The sequence below is a fragment of the Xyrauchen texanus genome, chromosome 39 (assembly GCF_025860055.1).
Source record: "Xyrauchen texanus isolate HMW12.3.18 chromosome 39, RBS_HiC_50CHRs, whole genome shotgun sequence".
Classification (NCBI taxonomy): Eukaryota; Metazoa; Chordata; class Actinopteri; order Cypriniformes; family Catostomidae; genus Xyrauchen; species Xyrauchen texanus.
In genome coordinates, this window is record NC_068314.1 from 7,048,052 (window position 1) to 7,061,909 (window position 13,858).

The 13,858-nt window shown below is 38.5% G+C and overlaps 1 protein-coding gene across 2 annotated transcripts in view; it reads right to left on the minus strand.

The window, feature by feature from the left end:
* Positions 1–471: 471 nt before the first annotated feature.
* The window catches only part of LOC127633023 (cyclin-dependent kinase 18-like), a 101,095-nt gene continuing 87,708 nt past the window's right edge, over positions 472–13,858 (minus strand). For both annotated transcript variants that reach the window (XM_052111881.1, XM_052111883.1), the window contains exons 14-16: positions 2,671–2,761; positions 2,396–2,473; positions 472–2,154 (exon numbers count right to left, since the gene is read on the minus strand). In XM_052111881.1, the coding sequence (XP_051967841.1) occupies positions 2,120–2,154; positions 2,396–2,473; positions 2,671–2,761 (204 nt within the window). In that variant the 3' untranslated portion in view covers positions 472–2,119. The remainder of the gene's footprint in view (positions 2,155–2,395; positions 2,474–2,670; positions 2,762–13,858) is intronic.

Consider the following 13,858-nt stretch of genomic DNA (forward strand, 5'->3'; position numbering starts at 1 on the left):
ATTTACCTGGCTGTACAATCAGATGACCAAGGCTATACTACTCTTAAGTATCTCTGCAGTAATCCTTTATAGGATGTTCTTATGAAATGTTACATTTTGACATCTCTCTAGACCCATTATTTTATCAGAAAAAAATTGGATTAAAAAAATAAATAAAAATAGAATTCAAGTTTATCTCCACTTGCTAAATGAACACGCAACATAATGCAGTCATGTAACCTCAGTAGACAATAAGCTAGTATTCCTTTTCGAACATAGCTCACAAGACAGTAAAATCACTTAGGCTATATGTAAGCCAAGGCCTATTTTAAGTTTACTTTGAAGTGTACTAATGACAAACAGCACCATGCATGACAGTAAGACTATTGTTTGAGATGAAGTAATTATTTTCATGATGAGTAACACTGCACTGGCCACCAATGGACCACCCCATTGCCAAAGAATGACCAAACGCTTTGCAATTTGTGGAACTTTATCATTAATGTAGTATATTTATTTACTTTTGGCATGTTTGTAGTGACAATACATTCAGCTTCAGAATATCTTTATAGAATAGGCAAATAACACAAAATATTTAATATCACATTTCATACAAAAATCGAAATCTTTTATAAAACATTTAGACATCATCTAAGATCATTAACACCATCGTCTTTTTTTCTGGCAAAACGGATAAAGAAAAACACTTGTCAAAATACATTTATTTATATAGTAGTTCTTTTCAATAGAGTATTTAAAATATTTTCATTTACCATAAAACACATAAATTAGTGCCACTGCTGCAGTCATGTTAACTAAATCGTTGTCATAATATATTATAGAATTGGCTCTGACCTCTTATTCTCTCCATCAGTCATTCTGGCCTTGAACACCTCAAACTTTTTATTTTATCAACTGCAAAACTAGTATGAGCTCAGTGCCATTTACAATAAAGCATCATAGTGCTTTATTTTTTAAACTACAAGGTACAGTAGGAGAACAACATTAGGTCTAAATTCAACAGGACACTTGCATGCCATTTGCAAATACGGTGTAGCAATTAGCTTAAACTGCAAAAGAATAACAGTATGTGATTACTTGAAAGGACCAAGATTCTTGAGAAAATTGAAGTAGATAGTATTTTCTGAAGGCGTAATATTCATCTCATATGGTCTTCAAAAGGCACCTTTTCATGATTTTGTAAAATAGAAACTATAATGTTAAAGGTGCAGTGAGTGATTTTTAATCACAGATATCATTGTAATAGGTGTGTTGAGAAATCAAAGACACCTATTTCTTTGTAAAAAGCAAATAAAAAAAAAGAAAGAAAACAGGGTTGTGGTGATAAATTACAAATGTTCTCTGCCTTTCAATCATGTTGGATGCTTGAAATTTCAGACATTAGGTTGACATATCAAGGGCGGGGCTTTGGAGAGAGTGGATGTGGTTGACAGGATGTGGATGCTTAAGTTTAATGGCTAAATCTTACGGAATTTAGTAAAACAGTTAAATCACTTACAGCACCTTTAATATCCAAATTTCAATGGCAACATGAAAAAATTCAAGTAATTCTCAAGAGGGGTTCTCTATTCAGTGGCTCAAATATTTTATGTTGGAATATTTTTTTTTTTATATATGTTTCAACCCTTCTATATATTATAGTATTGAACTAATGCATGCAAAATAAACTAATATGAGCTTGTGTAGTTACTTATCAAACAAATATGGCAAAACAAGTCAAAACAAATAAGAATTTAAGGAAATTTCAAGCAATGGGAAAAGTAAGACATGGAGCTACCATGTTTCTTGCACATTTACTAAACACGCACACGCTTAAAAATACTAACTCAATAACTCTGAATACCTGAAAGTACTAGCGGTACATTAGGTCCAGTTCAACTTCAGTTCAACATTAGGTGTTTTCTGGTCTAAATCAAAATGTAGCTGAGGCTGATTTAGTTCTATTCAATATTTGAGGCACAGCCAATAGTGTACCATGTTTTTGGAGTGTATATTAACGGATGCATGTGTGCATGTTTTGGGTTAATTCTGTAACATATTAGGCCATGTAGAGCTGTTTGCTTTATAGTGATTTTGTTTTGGTGAACTGATGGTCATGTACATCTCTACGATTCATTCCTCAGAATATGCTTTGTCTGCGGTTCTTCCCTCGACCTGGAGAAAACAACCCATTGTTAGATAGATCCACAGCTATACAGGTAAATATGTAATGTGTTTGTGGGAAGGCGGGGCCAGGCCGTGATTCCACATACCCGGTATCACGGCCCGGCCCCGCCCTCCACCTTGCCACAGTGTTTGTAGATGAAAGTGCATTATGCATGACTAAACATGATTAAATGGCAGTCTTCATATAAAGAGACTGGCTGAGTCATGTTAAAGCAATGGAACTGAATACCTGGAGGCTGGAATACTGAACTTCTATGTCCTGGATCCTTCTGTAACTGGATCTCCCTCAGTGAAAACACTGACGAAGCTAGAGAATTAAAGACAGGGAGATTAAAAGGCAAATGGGTGAGGATCAAAGTGAATCTGTAATCCATATAGTTTGTTACAATGATATGCATCACTGTGTTTTTAAGGCAAAAAGTAAAAAACTGATTGTTAGACTTTTGTAGAGCTGATATTAAACGAGCAAACTCTCTATATATGTAAATGTAGGGATGGACTCACTGTCAGGTATAGAGTGGATGTTCTCGCCCAGACTTAAGAAGTAAGAGTGTCTCAGAGAGAACTCAGCTGAAATCCTGCGTTTGGTGTCATACTGAAGAGAAACAAAACAAGAGTTGAAGGTAATACACAGCTTTATAACATGTTCATCTGTAAAAAAATAAATAGTATTGTATCGTACGATATCATGTTCATGATTTCAGCTCCTAGAAAGTATGACCAGCTATGCAGCGTCTCATTCACCTCAGGGAACCGAGGTTACGTATGTAACTGAGGAACTCGAGCTGCATATGATTGTTATGGGTACAAAATACATTCACACTATACGAACAGTAGCTGCCAACTGTCTAAGCCAGTATGGCAAGCATAAAGTGGCTCTCAAGCGAGCAAAAGCTTCTAAATAAAAGGAATTATGAATTTACTCCTGTTCCAACAGAGAGAACCTGGGATGCTGGAGTAAAACCATTGTCCAGTTTATAAAATCTCCCAAGACATTTTTTCCAGGAGAGAGACCAGAGTCAAAAACCATACTTGAGATGGCCATTACAGCACCACTAACAGAAGCCAAACCTAATCCTCCCGAACCCTCTGCAGAACTGCGTGCCAGACTGATCGGTAGAAATGCACAAAGACATACTATCGGCCACTGATGCACCAGCACATCGATGCCAAGTGGTGCCGGAGGCGAAAGAGAAAACCAGAGGGGACAGTGCAACGCCTGCTCAAAGCAACAGGTCCACTTCTGCTCTGCCAAACCTCCTCCAGATTTGTTCCATAATCTGAGGATGTAAGGTCCATTTTACAGGCATCAGACCCAGTCTGGACAGGAGATCTACAACCAAGTTCAACTGGCCCGGAACATGTACGGCTAGTGGAGATAGTACATTGTCCAGTGCCCAAAGAAGAATGCAACGTGCCAGCCTGAGCATGGCACAAGAGCGCACCCCTCCCTGGTGATTGATGTAGGACACCACCATCCTGTTGTGCGGCCGGATGACTGTCCAGAATCTCCGGAAGGAAAAACCTTAACGTCAGCAGCATCCTGAACTCTAGCAAGTTCCTGTGCGAATATTGCCACTGGCCCATCCAGACTCCATAGGCTGGACGATCTTTGTGTACAGCGCCCCCAACCCGTGGAGGAGGCATCTGTCATTATCACCTTGTGGCGACACACCTGTTCCAACGGAATGCCCGACATCAGAAGGCGGGTCCGTTTCCATGGCAGCAGAATATGGTAGCACCCACGTGTCACTCTGAAGGGAAGTAGCACATGTGTAAGGTGCGACAAAGTCCCTTTGTGGAGTTCATCCAGCACTGAAAAGGTCTTGCATGCGTCATGCCCAGAGGAATGACAGTGGACGCCGCTATCATGAGCCCCAAAAGCCTGTGCAATTTTCTCACAGGGAGAACACCTCCCACTATGCACATTGCTAGAAACTGGCGTAATGACAGAACGTGAGCTGGAGACAGGCGTGCATGCATCGCCTGCGAGTCCAGCTCCACACCTATAAACAGAGTATGTTTCCCTGGCAACAGGACGCTCTTGTCTAGGTTTACAAGCAGGCTTATATTGCTCAAATGGCTGAGTACCACATCTCGATGTTGGGTAGCCAAAGAGTCTGAGTGAGCTAACACCAACCAATTATCAAGATAATTCAAAATGTGGATGCCTTGAAGCCTCAAGGGCGTCAGAGCTGCATTTATGCATTTTGTGAAAGTGCATGGTGCCAGTGCATTCCAAATGGAAGGACAAAAAATTGGTATGCTTTGCCCCCAAAATTGAATTGTAGAAAACACCTGTGCTTCGGTTCAATCTGAATATGGAAATAAGCATCCTTCAAATCTATTGTCACAAACCAGTACCACATCTGTAATTACAAAACGTCTCAAATCCAGAATGGGACACTCTATTGCCCCTTTTTCTGAAAGAGAGAGTGAATTTTCTGAATCAAAAACTGGGCTTCCAGAACAGAGATGTCTGTTGGAACAACCCCATTGAATACTGGCTGAGCCCGCCTGAATTGACATAACCATAAGCTATCGTTCAAAGTTCCCAGTTCGAAAGGCCCTACAACTGCTGCCAAGCTGACAGGCAGACAGAGGAATAAATGCATGGCTCTCGCCTATAGCGTGGCATGTAACCTCTAGATGGCGCACTTACTTTTGCAGACTGCCCCACAACCAGCGGCACAGTGGCTGGTTGAATGGAGTTTAATAATGTTGCCAAACATTAGCACACCAGAGCTGCAACAGGCTTTTCTCTCTCTCTGCAAGGAAACATCTGCTGGAATGCGGGAGTCTGCTGTCTTACAGCATGGAATTTTTCCACCACCGACTGGACTATATCACCGAACAGCCCAGATTGTGACACAGGGGCATTTATTAGGAAGGCCTTGTCCTTGTCACGAATATATATGAGCGTGAGTCATAGAATTTTGGGAGTAAATAGCAGATCTCCCTTTGATTGGTGAATGTCGAACTTTGTGTGAAATAACGAACATTTGTAAAAACGCACATAGAAAATGCTCTTAACCTCTAGGATCAATCGCTATTGGGAAATGAGGCCCAGGTCAGGACATTGCGCTCAGGTTTAGGCTATAAATAAATATATGGGAATCATTACATGTAAATCGTGTGATACATTAACATAGATGTTTCAAGAAGTGGAACATGTACATGATGTCATATCTTAATTAATGTTACACTTGACAAGCTCCAGATGTGAACAATTAACGAGGTCCACAAACAGAGTCGAGACCGCGCACATCCGATCTGAAATCACACCATGCGCATATTCATTCATAAGGTTTACTTAAAATGTTATTTTACATTTACATTTATGCATTTGGCAGACGCTTTTATCCAAAGCGACTTACAGTGCACTTATTACAGGGACAATCCCCTTGGAGCAACCTGGAGTTAAGTGCCTTGCTCAAGGACACAATGGTGGTGGCTGTGGGGATCGAACCAGCGTCCTTCTGATTACCAGTTATGTGCTTTAGACCACTACACCACCACTCCATGTCACTTCACTTCATCCTTTGCTTTTTGGATAATCAGTCATACAAATATTTGTTTATATTATTCGGATGTATCCGTTATTCATTTTGAAGTCATTATTCGTGCCTTTCCGAATAAGGTATCTGCTTCGGGCACATCCCTACCTATTTCATTCTCCCTCTCTCTCCTAAACAGTTCCCTGTAACTTTTAACTGTCTTGTCAAATGATAAAAAAGCAAATATCAATAAAACTAATATCACATACCATCTGCAAATATGTGCAAATCTCATTTAAACAAGTGTAATAAACCAACCTCACACAACTTCAGCAGATCCAGCATACTGTGGAAGCACATATTCTAACAGTCTTATCCTCAACAGTTCCCTGTAACTTTTCTAATTATAAAAGGCAAATATCAATAAAACTTTTTACATACCATCTGCAAATATGTATATTTCTTGTTTAAAAAGATACCATTCACGAAAATCCAGTGCTCATCTAATATCTTTCTCTGAAGTGCATATTCTATCAGAAAGAATAAAAAACTTAAAGATCAGGATCAAAAGTTCCTCTCATTCACAAATCATGACAGTCTGATAGTGACAATCCAAGCAGGTGATCCAGGCCTTTTAAATTGTCAGAAGATTGGGGCTTGCATTGGATCCACATGAGCACGAGAGTGCAACTTCAAGGCTGCATCTGAAACCAGGAAAATGCTGCCTGCGGAGGCTGTATAAGGAGGTGCGAAGGAAATAAGGTAAACTTCTATCTACCATTTAAAATACAATAATATTTTTTTATTTTGTGTGAAATTGAGCAAATATAGTGCTAAATAAGAGTTTATAATTATTATTTTTAACAATTTCATATTTGCTATTTACTATATTAAATTGTGCGATACATTGGCATTTTATCGGCCTATCGGCCACCCTTCTCTCTGGATATCGGCATCGGCCATTAAAGAACTAAAGAACTAGATTTAATGATATTACAAATATGAATTAAAAAATATTTTACATTCAAATAACTTTTATTTACAGATTTGCATTCTTATATTTATTTAAAATATATAATTTAGAATTATATTAATTAGGGCTGTCAATTTAACGTGTTAATTCAGTGTGAATTTTTGCAGATAATTTATGCAATGTCCCTGAATTTTCTGAGTAAAGTCACTGACTACCATCCCTAGAGTTACGAGTTCGAATCCAGGGCATGCTGGGTGACTCCAGCCAAAAGCAACCAAATTGGCCTGGTTGCTAAGGAGGGTAAAGTCACATGGGGTAACCTCCTTATAGTCACTATAATGTGGTTTGCTTTCAGTGGGGCGTGTGGTGAGTTGTGCGTGGATGCCGCAGAGAATAGCCTTCAGCCTCCACATGCGCAATGTATCCACGGTAACACGCTCAACAAGACACGTGATAAGATGCGTGGATTGATGGTCTCAGACGTGGAGGCAACTAAGATTCATCCTCTGCCACCCGGATTGAGGCGAGTCACCATACCACCACGACGACTTAAGAGTATATTGGTAATTGGGCATTCCAAATTGGGGAGAAAAAGGGGAGGAAAAACAATTATATTCCATTGGTGCAATTTAAGCTTGAAGTACCGCAGTGTTTTATTTAGCTGGAGGCAGAAAGCGAACTCCAGCTGTACAGAGAACAAACCACATCAACCTCATCATTTTTGCGTTCAAACACAGCTGGATGGAGCACAATTCCAAATGCATGGATCTCGAGAACATCTTTTTCTAAGTTTCAAACTATGTTTAACTTGACACAGTGACCTAAAAACGCTGTGTATATGGCACAAAGCAACCAAAGTGAGACTGTGCAAAAGCATCTGTCTGATGCATATGTGTACATTGACGTGTCCTTAAAAAAGCCCTTTTAATAAATCTATCTCAGGCAGATTGACGAATAATTCCTTAAATATAACTATAATTATTTAATCATTATATATTCAATTATTGTTATTTGATGGCCTTTCTCTGTAAATATTATGCAATTTATTGCCATGAATTATATTATTTAATTGGCATATCATGCTATTCATTCTATTTAACATTTTAATCGATTGATAGCCCTAACAATAATAATATAATATGTAATGTTTTAGTCCATATATAATTAAGAATTATGTTATACAATTGCAATTTAAAAAAAATTTAAATAATTGATAGAAATCAATGGCAAGTTCAGGTTTAAAAACTTGTTTTCACTTAAATAGTTAACACAGTAACGGACATAATTTCCAGTTTTGGGTGAAATTCTCCTTTAAATCCTTAAGCCTTTGCACATACACAACACATCCCTCACTCTTGCGCATCTTTCTTGTCGTGCACGCTCTTAACTACTGACTCGATTTCATCATAACTCTGAATTGTTGATCCCGGAGCTATAAAATCGTTTAAAATAATGAAGCACCCATCACCCCACTGTCATCTCGGAAAAAGTTAAGTTATAAAATGGTCTCTGGCAAAGTTTGGCGCTGTTTCAAGCAAGTGGAGCATTGAGAGTGAATTGTGTGCATCTGACAGTGTGATCAGTCAGCGGGGTTTGATGAGAAACAGGTGTGCGGTTCAGACTCATTAAGGGGGCTGTCACCATTAACGAATCGCATGCACCGTGGCGCACCACAGTCTTTCATCATAATGACAGGTCAGCGTGCACTCATTCTGTGTTCGCGCCAACAGGAAGCACAGAGAGAAGGAGACAAACGTGCTCACATTTCCACCTGCACACAAATATTTCACTCTTTACCTAAATATACACACAAACCTATAGCCCTCCCACTGACTTCTGTTGTTCTTCAATTAAGCTGATTACACCCAATAGAAACCTTTTTGTATTTTCAAACTTACACACATTTTTAAGATTTTACTATGGGATTTGTTTTTTGGGCATGTGTCATTGTATTCTTTGAATTACATTTGGTACACCACAAATGTACACTGGCACCCAAAAGTTTGGAATAATGTACAGATTTTGCTTTTATGTAAATAAATTGGTCCTTTTATTGACCAAAGTGTTATCACAATGTATAGTCAGGACATTAATAACATGAAAAATTACAATCTGAAAAAAATGTACTTCATAGAGTTCTCATCAAAAAATCCTCCACGTGCAGAAATGACAGCTTTGCAGATCCTTGGCATTCTAACTGTCAGTTTGTCCAGATACTCGGGTGTCATTTCACCCCACACTTCCTGGGCACTTCTCACGCACCTTACAGTGTAGCTGATCCCACAAAAGCTCAATGGGGTTAAGATCCTTAACACTCTTTTCCAATTATCTGTTGTCCAATGTCTTTGTTTCTTTTCCAACTCTAAACTTTTCTTTTTGTTTTTCTGTTTCAAAAGTGTCTTTTTTTGCAATTCTTCCTATAAGGCCGGCACCCCTGATTCTTCTCTTTACTTTTGTACTTGAAACTGGTGTTGAGCAGGTAGAATTCAATGAAGCTGTCAGCTGAGGACATGTGAGGCATCTATTTCTCAAACTAGACACTCTGATGTAATTATCCTCTTGTTCAGTTGTACATCTGGCCTTCCACATCTCTTTCTGTCCTAGTTAGAGCCAGTTGTCCTTTGTCTTTGAAGACTGTAGTGTACACATTTGTATGAAATCTTCAGTTTTTTGGCAATTTCAAGCATTGTACACTCACCTAAAGGATTATTAGGAACACCATAGTAATACTGTGTTTGACCCCCTTTCGCCTTCAGAACTGCCTTAATTCTGCGTGGCATTGATTCAACAAGGTGCTGAAAGCATTCTTTAGAAATGTTGGCCCATATTGATAGGATAGCATCTTGCAGTTGATGGAGATTTGTGGGATGCACATCCAGGGCACGAAGCTCCCGTTCCACCACATCCCAAAGATGCTCTATTGGGTTGAGATCTGGTGACTGTGGGGGCCATTTTAGTACAGTGAACTCATTGTCATGTTCAAGAAACCAATTTGAAATGATTCGAGCTTTGTGACATGGTGCATTATCCTGCTGGAAGTAGCCATCAGAGGATGGGTACATGGTGGCCATAAAGGGGATGGACATGGTCAGAAACAATGCTCAGGTAGGCCGTGGCATTTAAAAGATGCCCAATTGGCACTAAGGGGCCTAAAGTGTGCCAAGAAAACATCCCCCACACCATTACACCACCACCACCAGCCTGCACAGTGGTAACAAGGCATGATGGATCCATGTTCTCATTCTGTTTACGCCAAATTCTGACTCTACCATCTGAATGTCTCAACAGAAATCGAGACTCATCAGACCAGGCAACATTTTTCCAGTCTTCAACTGTCCAATTTTGGTGAGCTCTTGCAAATTGTAGCCTCTTTTTCCTATTTGTAGTGGAGATGAGTGGTACCCGGTGGGGTCTTCTGCTGTTGTAGCCCATCAGCCTCAAGGTTGTGCGTGTTGTGGCTTCACAAATGCTTTGCTGCATACCTCGGTTGTAACGAGTGGTTATTTCAGGCAAAGTTGCTCTTCTATCAGCTTGAATCAGTCGGCCCATTCTCCTCTGACCTCAAGCATCAACAAGGCATTTTCGCCCACAGGACTGCCTAATACTGGATGTTTTTCCCTTTTCACACCATTCTTTGTAAACCCTAGAAATGGTTGTGCGTGAAAATCCCAGTAACTGAGCAGATTGTGAAATACTCAGACCGGCCCGTCTGGCACCAACAACCATGCCACGCTCAAAATTGCTTAAATCACCTTTCTTTCCCATTCTGACATTCAGTTTGGAGTTCAGGAGATTGTCTTGACCAGGACCACACCCCTAAATGCATTGAAGCAACTGCCATGTGATTGGTTGATTAGATAATTGTATTAATAAGAAATTTAACAGGTGTTCCTAATAATCCTTTAGGTGAGTGTATAGTCTTCTTTCCTCAAAACAATGATTGACTGATGCGTTTATAGAGAAAGCGGTTTCTTTTTTGCCATTTTTTACCTAATATTGACCTTAAGACATGCCAGTCTATTGCATACCGTGGCAACTCAAAAACAAACACAAAGACAATGTTAAGTTTAATTTAAGGAACCAAATAGCATTCAGCTGTGTTTGATATAATGGCAAGTGATATTCTAGTACCAAATTAGCAATTTAGCATGATTACTCAAGGATAAGATGTTGGAGTGATGGCTGCTTTAAATAGAGCCTGTCTAGATTTGATCAAAAATGAAATAGTGATAGTGCTGATTTTACATCAGTAATGTCTTAACTGTACTTTGTGATCAGTTGAATGCCACTTTGGTGAATTAAAGTACCAACTTCCTTCTGAAACAGCAAAACGTTTTTGTTTTTTGTCTGATTCAGACTAATCTCACAGTGAAATCGAGAATAGGCCTATTTTAAATACAACAATATGAATCTGAGAAACATTCATAATGTAGTGGGACAAACAGTGAGTATTACATAGTCATCTCTTTGTAATCATTGTACCACACCCCTGGGTGCATTGCTTGTCCAATCAGAGCTCTTTAGGGATCCTATAAAATGAAACCGTATGGCACTGCTTGTGTGTCAGAGCACCGCTTGTACGTCACTGCCTGAGGACCGCCCATTTTCTGGTTTCATTCATCCTACTTTCAAGGTATGTTGTTTGGCTACTAGCTAACTCTCATGTGCTCTGAGGTAATCGGTTTGATTCTTTTTGTCGATTAGCTTCGGTACGGACTGTTTATATCTGCGGTCAGCTGGCGGCTGTTATTTTCTCAATGATTCCCCTCAACATTATCCCTTGGACATTTATCCGGCGCTGCTGAGTTACAGGTGTGTTGATGCCTTTTTGATACTTGCGTGGGTGTGCGATTTCTGTATCTACAGCTGGAGTTACGACATAAAGGTATGTGGAACTTCGCTATTTAGGCGTATTTTTAAATGATTATGTTGTAAATAATTATTTTGTTTGCATTGTAGGAAGAACCATTGGGTTTTAGGAAACCTCTCAGCTGATTAAGCCTGCGGGGCAACATACTTCAATGCTGCTGTTTTGTCTCTAGATTTGTTTTCTTTGCTTTGATTTGTTCGTTTTGATTTGTTTTCTTTGCTTTGATTTGGTTGTTTTGATTTGTTTTCTTTGTTTTGATTTGTTTGCTTTGTTGTTTTGATTGGTGCTTTATTTAACCTCTCCTTTGGGTGATCGAGTACTATGTGAATCACCGCCATTTAAGTGCTATATTTATTGGCCTGTGAGGTTAATCTATTGTGTTCTGCTCATAGAGAGTGGTTAATCCATAAACTGAGGTTTTGTCACCATTTTCCCTGTCTAACAACTGCTACTATTCTTGTGCTGTTGAAGTGTTTCATTTCATTTATTATTATTATTATTATTATTATTTGTGGTTAACTTTGTTTCAGTTTACAGGAACCGAGACCCAGGGCAGGCTGCTAGCTATCCTCGTGTGGTGGGGACTTCTGTCACTGAGTGACGTGTGTTCACGCTTTCCTTCATTGGTGTGCTGATGTGTGTGTGGTGAGATTCGTGCACTGGGTGGTACGATTTAATGATAGGAGCCTTGTGCTCGTTCGCTAGCTTATACCTGCCACTGGTAAGCCTCGGTTTCTTGTTGTGTAGTGTTTGTGTTTATGTGTGCAATTTCTTCCTGGGTCATACAGTTTTAATTATAACATGTTTTAAAGTTTCTGCTGGATAATTGTAGCCAATAAAGCTTTTGTATTTTTGGTATCCACGTCTTGGGTCTTGATGTGAAACAAGTGAACCTGTGTGCCCTTTGTGGGTTATCTATTTAAAGATTGATATTTCCCTGTTTGACAGGGTGGCGTAGTCAGCTATACTAGTTTTGCCCTGCTTCCTCCTAACGCCACGTTACAATAAGAAGGTTTTAAGCTGTTTTATTGTATTTCTCAGGAAATTCTCATAGCTTTAACAAGTACAGTTTAGTGAACAAATTCACCCCATACACATGTCCCTATCAAACCAGAGACTTCATATGTACTTTATTGCTTTTAAATTAAATTAATTTCATGTACTACAGACTAGACCAACCAAAAAATACCTTTGTGCTACTATCGATGTTTTTGAACATGGTACCTTGGTATTGTTTAAAGTACATTAAAGTACCATGTTAATATCATGGTATATGATTTTGAATACCATGGTATTCTTATCTGATCACTGTACCAGTGGGATCTCCACAGTATTTTTTTGTTTGTTTAGATTTTAATTAAATGTAATTAGATTTATGTATTTATTTATATTACAAGTGAGGACCATTAACACCTAAAAAATATTTTTAAGATTTATGCATTTCATTTTCAAAACAAAATTTAATTAAATTGAATGTAGTATATTTAATAAAATTAAATAAAAAAACTAAATTAAGTTTTATTAATTTAATTTTGTTTAATAAAGACTATCCACACTCCAAAAATTATTTTAAGATTTATGCATTTCAGTTTCTTAACAAAATGTCATCTAATTGAATTGAGTAATCTTTAATAAAATATATCAAATAAAAACAAATATTTTATGTTTTAATTTAAGTTGTGTAAAACATTACACATTTGTATATAATGAAATATTGTTTTGAAATTGAAATGTGTAAATTACAATTAGTAAATCATAAAGAGTGCATAAGTAGGTTTTAATTCTGTGGACATTTTCTGAAATTTGGCCCAAACAAGTATTGCAAAAGCAAAATAAAATACAATACACCCTCGTGCATCTTTGCCTAACTATACTGGAGAACCCTAAAATACAACTTGTATTTTTTCTTAGAGAATGTCCACAAAGGTTTTTTTTTTCTTCAAATTTAGCTATATTCGTGAGACATTTTTTTTAAACAATTTTGCTCCCTAAAGAAGCTTATAGCTTGATCAGTAACAGGCATTTGTTTTGCTGTTAGGGACGCAACATAAACTTCCCGTACAGTTACAAAGCAGTGATCAGTCATTACCTGAAAGTGTCTTTAGCCTAATGTACTCTTTTTAGTCCAATAGTTCCCCCAACATCATCTTGAGCAATATTCCTCTGAAAGGTCTTTACTCTTCTCTCTGCCTGAGTGAAGCACTGCGATGTCAGCCTGCATTTGTTTACCTGTGTTTTGAAAATGTTATAATGCTCTGCGTCTGAAACCTCTGCTTGTATCAAACTAATTTGACCTGGAGGAGAGCAGGTGGAGAGGCAGTCAACACCATAATTAGCTCCTGAGTTCACTCT